This window comes from Mastomys coucha, chromosome X, assembly GCF_008632895.1.
Source record: "Mastomys coucha isolate ucsf_1 chromosome X, UCSF_Mcou_1, whole genome shotgun sequence".
Classification (NCBI taxonomy): domain Eukaryota; kingdom Metazoa; phylum Chordata; class Mammalia; order Rodentia; family Muridae; genus Mastomys; species Mastomys coucha.
The window spans coordinates 10,836,884-10,843,167 of record NC_045030.1 but is presented as its reverse complement, the minus strand read 5'-3'; the positions used below and the strand labels follow the sequence as shown (position 1 = coordinate 10,843,167).

General features: G+C 38.6%; 1 protein-coding gene across 2 annotated transcripts in view; it reads left to right on the top strand.

Moving 5' to 3' along the window:
* The window catches only part of Efhc2 (EF-hand domain containing 2), a 178,854-nt gene that overhangs the window by 110,286 nt on the left and 62,284 nt on the right, over positions 1-6,284 (top strand). For both annotated transcript variants that reach the window (XM_031343008.1, XM_031343086.1), the window contains exon 10: positions 5,430-5,626. In XM_031343008.1, the coding sequence (XP_031198868.1) occupies positions 5,430-5,626 (197 nt within the window). The remainder of the gene's footprint in view (positions 1-5,429; positions 5,627-6,284) is intronic.

The following is a 6,284-nucleotide window of genomic DNA, read 5'->3' as shown; positions in this document are numbered from 1 at the left end:
AAAGAAGAAAAAAACAATTTTCCTCTCGCCTCTTGCTGCTCACCAACCCACTCTCTCTGGCTTCCTGACCCTGGCATTCCCCTACACTGGGACATAAAACCTTCACAGGAACAAGGGCCTCTCCTACCATTGTTGACAGACAAGGCCATCCTCTGCTACATATGAAACTGGACCCATGAGTCCCACCATGTATACTCCCTGGTTGGTGGTTTAGTCCCTGGGAGCTCTGAGGGTACTAGTCAATTCATATTGTTGTTCCTCCTAAGGGGCTGCAAACCCCTTCAGCTCCTTGGGTCCTTTCTCTAACTCCTTCATTGGGGACCCTGTGCTCAGTCCAATGGATGGCTGTGAGACTCTACTTCTGTATTAGTTGGGCACTGGCAGAGCCTCTCAGTAGACGGCTATATCAGGCTCCTGTCAGCCAGCACTGGCATCCTGGCATCCACAATAGTGTCTGGGTTTGTTGACTGAATATGGAAAGGATTCCCAGGTGGAGCAGAATCTGGATTGTCCTTCCTTCAGTCTCTGCTCCATACTTTGTCTCTGTAACTCCTTCCATGGGTATTTTGTTCCCTCTTCTAAGAAGGATTGAAGTTTCCACACTTTGGTCTTTCTTCCTTCTTGAGTTTCTTGTAGTTTGTGGATTGTATTTTGGGTATTCTGAGCTTCTGAGCTAATATCCCCTAATCAGTGAGTACACATCATGTGTGTTCTTTTGTGATTGGGTTACCTCACTCAGGATGATATTCTCCAGATCCATCCATTTCCCTAAGAATTTCATAACTTCATTGTTTTTATAGCTGAGTAGTACTCCATTATGTAAATGTACTACATTTTCTGTATAAACTCCTCTGTTGAGCGATGTCTCGATTGTTTCCAGTTTCTGGCTATTATAAATAAGGCTGCTATGAACACAGTGGAGCATGCGTCCTTATTACATGTTGGAGCATCTTCTGGGTATATGCCCAGGAGTGGTATAGCTGGATCCTCAGCTATGTCCAATTTCCTGAGGAACCTCCAAACTGATTTCCAGAGTGATTGTACCAGCTTGCAATCCCACCAGCAATGAAGGAGTCTTCCTCTTTCTCCACAACCTTGCCAGCATCTGCTGTCACTTGAGTTTTTTAACCTAGCCATTCTGACTGGTGTGAGGTAGACTCTCAGGGTTGTTTTGATTTGCATATCCCTGATGACTAAAGATGTTGAACATTTCTTTAGGTGCTTCTCAGCCATTTGGTATTCGTCAGTTGAGAATTCTTTGTTTAGCTCTGTACCCAATTTTTAAATAGGGTTATTTGGTTCTCTGGAGTCTTAACTTCTTGAGTTCTTTGTATATATTGGTTACTAGCCCTCTATCAAATATAGGATTGGTAAAGATATTTTCCTGATTTGTTGGTTTCCATTGTGTCCTATTGACAGTGTCTTTTGCCTTACAGAAGCTTTGCAATTTTATAAAGTCCCATTTGTCAATTCTTGATCTTAGAGTAGAAGCTATTGGTGTTCTGTTCAGGAAAATTTCCCCTGTGCCTATGAGCTTGAGGCTATTCCACACATTCTCTTCTATTAGTTTGAGTGTATCTGGTTTTATGTGGAGGTCCTTGATCCACTTGGACTTGAGCTTCCACCAGAGGTTTCTTTATTGTTGAGAATAGTTTTGGCTATCCTGTTTTTTTTGTTGTTCCAGATGAATTTGCAAATTGCTCTTTCTAAGTCTGTGAAGAATAGAGTGGGAATTTTAATGGGGATTGTATTGAATCTGTAGATTGCTTTTGGCAAGATGGCCATTTTTACTATATTAATCTTGCCAATCCATGAGCCTGGGAGATCTTTCCATCTTCTGAGATCTTCTTCAATTTCGTTCTTCCGAAACTTAAAGTTTTTGTCAAACAGATCTTTTACTTGCTTAGTTAGAGTCACACCAAGGTATTTTAAATTGTTTGTGACTATTGTGAAGAGTGTTGTTTCCCTAATTTCTTTCTCAGCCTGTTTATTCTTTGTGTAGAGGAAGGCCATTGATTTGCTTGAGTTAATTTTATATCCAGCTACTTTGCTGAAGTTGTTTATCAGGTTTAGGAGCTCTCTGGTGGAATTTTTGGGGTCACTTAAGTGTACTATCATATCATCATCAAAGAGTGATAATTTGGCTTCTTCCTTTTTCAATTCGTATCCCTTTGATCTCCTTTTGTTGTATAATTGCTCTGGCTAGGACTTCAAGTACAATATTGAATAGGTAGGGAGAGAGTGGACAGCCTTGTCTAGTCCCTGATTTTAGTGGGATTACTTCAAGTTTCTCTCCATGTATTTTGATGTTGGCTACTGGTTTGCTGTATATTGCTTTTACTATGTTTATGTATGGGCCTTGAATTCCTGATCTTTCCAAGACTTTTATCATGAAGGGACGTTGGATTTTGTCAAATGCTTTCTCAGCATCTAATGAGATGATCATATGTTGTTTTTTACTTTGAGTTTGTTTATATAGTGAATTACATTGATGTATTTCCATTTATTGAACCATCCCTGCATCCCTGGGATGAAGCCTACTTGATCATGATGGATGACTGTTTTTATGTGTTTTTGGATTCGGTTTGCAAGAATTTTATTGAGTATTTTTGCATCAATATTCATAAAGGAAATTGTTCTGAAGCTTTCTTTCTTTGTTAGGTCTTTGTGTGGTTTAGGTATAAAAGTAATTGTTGCTTTGTAGAAAGAATTGGGTAGAGTTCCTTCTATTTCTATTTTGTGGAATAGTTTAAGTAGTATTGGTATTAGGTCTTCTTTGACAGTCTGATAAATCTCTGCACTAAACCCATCTGGTCTTGGGCTTTTTTAGTTGGGAGATTATTAATGACTGTTTCTATTTCGTTAGTAGATATAGGATTGTTTAGATTGTTTATCTGATCTTGATTTAACTTTGATACCTGGTATCTGTTTAGAAAATTGTCCATTTCATCCAGGTTTTCCAGTTTTGTTGAGTATAGGCTTTTGTAGTAGGATCTCATGATTTTTTTTTTTTTTTTGGATTATCTCAGTGTCTCCCTTTTCATTTCTGATTTCGTTAATTAGGATACTGTCTCTGTGCCCTCTAGTTAGTCTGGCTAAGGGTTTATCTATTTTGTTGATTTTCTCAAAGAACCAGCTCCTGGTTTGGTTGATTCTTTGTATAGTTCTTTTTGTTTCCATTTGGTTGATTTCAGCCCTGAGTTTGACTATTTCCTGCCTTTCACTCCTCTTGGGTGAATTTCCTTCTTGTTCCTCTAGAGCTTTCAGATGTGCTGTCAAATTGCTGGTGTATGCTCTCTCCCGTTTCTTTTTGGAGGCACTCATAGCTATAAGTTTTCCTCTTAGAACTGCTTTCATTGTGTCCCATAAGTTTGGGTATGTTGTGGCTTCATTTCCATTAAACTCTAAAAAGTCTTTAATTTCTTTCTTTATTTCTTCCTTGACCAAGTTATCATTGAGTAGAGTGTTGTTAAGCTTCCATGTATGTGGACTTTCTATTGTTTATGTTGTTATTGAGGACCAGCCTTATTCTCTAGTTTTCTAATAGAATACAAGGAATTATTTCAATCTTCTTGTATCTGTTTAGGCCTGATTTGTGACCAATTATATGGTCAGTTTTGGAGAAGGTACCATGAGGTGCTGAGAAGAAGGTATATCCTATCTATTCTATAGATAACTCAATTTGTTTCATAACTTCTGTTAGTCTCAGTGTGTTTTTGTTTAGTTTCTATTTCCATGATTTGTCCATTGCAGAGAGTGGGGTGTTGAAGTCTCCTCCCACTATTATTGTGTGTGGTGCAATGTGTGCTTTGAGCTTTAGTAAAGTTTCTTTTATGAATGTAGATGCCCTTTCATTTGGAGCATAGAGGTTTAGAATAAGAGTTCATCTTGGTTGATTATATCTTTGATGAGTATACAGTGGAATGGACCAGTTTTAGTGTCCTCACCTTGAACACCTGTTTGCTGAAAGTAGCCTATTGCAGATGTGGGTTTCCTGTGGTAATGTTCCCCACTGTGGTTGATCTGATAGTAAATTTTCATCACTCTCCATACATACATATACTACAATTCCAGTTTTAGCAGTGCCATCTATAGCAGTTTGGACACCTTAAAAAATTCAAGAGTATGTTACAGGCAAATGACAGAGCCAGGATGGAAAACATCTCAGTTTGGCTCTAAAGCCTGTGTCCTTCTGTCACTTCTCTTGTGTGGTCATATCCGGTCTCAGTTATATTCATAATCCTGTACATTTTGTTCCATGCCAGCACATAATGGAATCTCCTGTTCAGCTCTGCTTTCTGTTTTCCAAGAAGTCAAGGAAAGAAGATGAACAAACAAACACTAAGTAGTTATGCCCAGAAGAGAATAGAACAAACAAGGAGAATTCTAGAGTATAAGCAATATAAAAGCATTACCAAATGAAACAGATACTTTCCTTCACTGTTGTGGTAGAAACACAAAAGGAACCCCCATACTCATTTCTTAACATTTAAATAATCAAGTCCTCACTTTAAAAGTGGAGCATCTTGCCCTTAATCTAAATGCTAGGTTAAGTGGGAGAGGCGGGTCTGTGGAAATAAAGCCAAGTGGGCCTTTCACTTATGCCATGAAAAAGAGAAACTTGTTGGTATACCACAGTTCAAGTTTGCTGTAGGACATATACAAGAGGTCCTTGCTAAATGTTTTCTGGATTGGGGAGAAAGAGAGGAAAGAAAAGTCTGGAATAGCATATTACTTTATTCCTTATCATACTCACCCAAGAAAGTCCTTGTCATTTAAAAGCATACAAAGTAATGGGTTAATTTTCTTACATGCATATATGTTTTGATAATATTCATTTTCTCTGTTATCTTCTCTTATAACTTCTTTCTTTAATTTCATATCCTCTACTCCTAAATTAAACTTTGAGTGTAGTTTATTTGGCTTTGCATAATGATCTCCAGTTCCTGCAAATGACACGATTTCATTCTTTACGGCTGAGTAAAATTCTTGTTTGTTTATGTGCCATATTTTTCTTAATCCATTCACCCATTGGTGAATACTTGAAGCTGACTCCATCACTTTGTCACTGTAACACACAGAGGTGCACAGCTATCTTTGTAGTAAGCTGACTTGGAACCCTTTAGAACTGCACCCCAGCATGTTATATGGCTAGATAACATGCAAGTTCTGTTTTTGATTTTTTTGAGGAAATATGCTATGATTTCTGTAGCAATTACACTAATTTACATTCTCTCCAATGGTTTTTAAGAGTTACCCAAGAAAATATGCTGTCTCTTTGCCCACTGCCTCATTCTTCCTTCTCACAATGCACAACATGGCTTTTCAGAAAAATTGTACAGTCTGTGTTGGAAGAGAACATAACTAAAGGCAAGTTGTGCTTCTTTTAAGAATAAAGCAACTCATGGGCTTTTATTCTGTTTCTTTAGGGAATCCTGGTGGGATGTTCTTGAAAAGAAGTCGCGTGAAAAAACCCGGACAAGAAGTTTTTAAAAGTGAATTTTCAGAATACGTCAAGGCTGAAGAGCTCTATGTTGGGGCCACAGTGAATATTAATGGCTACCTGTTTTTTCTGCTTAATGCTGATGAGTACACCTTAAACTACATGGAGAATAACACAGACAAGGTGAATAGACTTTGTATAATTCTTTCCTCTCCACCCTTTGCAGTGTTTGTTTTCCTTTCTCTCAGGCATCTCCTGTATCTTGCCACTGGCTTTCATTGCATATTTACATATGTGGGCCTAAATAATGGATCTGTGCGGCTTGGCCACAGGTCCCATCACAGAGGCTGAGCCTTTGTCTCCTCTGTTTACCTGCTTAGCTCTCCACTGCTCAGCATCAGATTCCAGACACCAGTGGGAGGCAGGCCCAGGGCTGAATCAGGTTTCTTGGATTTTTTGCTGACATCAAGAATGTTTTTAAAAGGCAGTGCACTAACTATAGGAAAAGAAGAAAATCTGGTGGCATGCACTGTGACATCCCAGTTAATTGACACAGGGCAGCAAAGGAGTCTTTGACTAGAACAGACAAAAACCCCAAGGGAACTGAGTACTTGCTGAGGTTGCTGGTCCCTCTAACAATTACACAAGAGGCTTAAATTAGAATCTTAGGAGAAATTTGCCACAGTGAGCTTAAAGAAGTATCTTCTTGTTGTTGTGCTGTATTTTTTATTTTTTTTTTAAACATATCTAGCCAGATAGCCCAGGCTGGCTTTGAATTCATTGTCATTTGGCTCCTCTCTTTTGGGTGTTGAGGATACAGTCATGTACTGCCACACCTGAC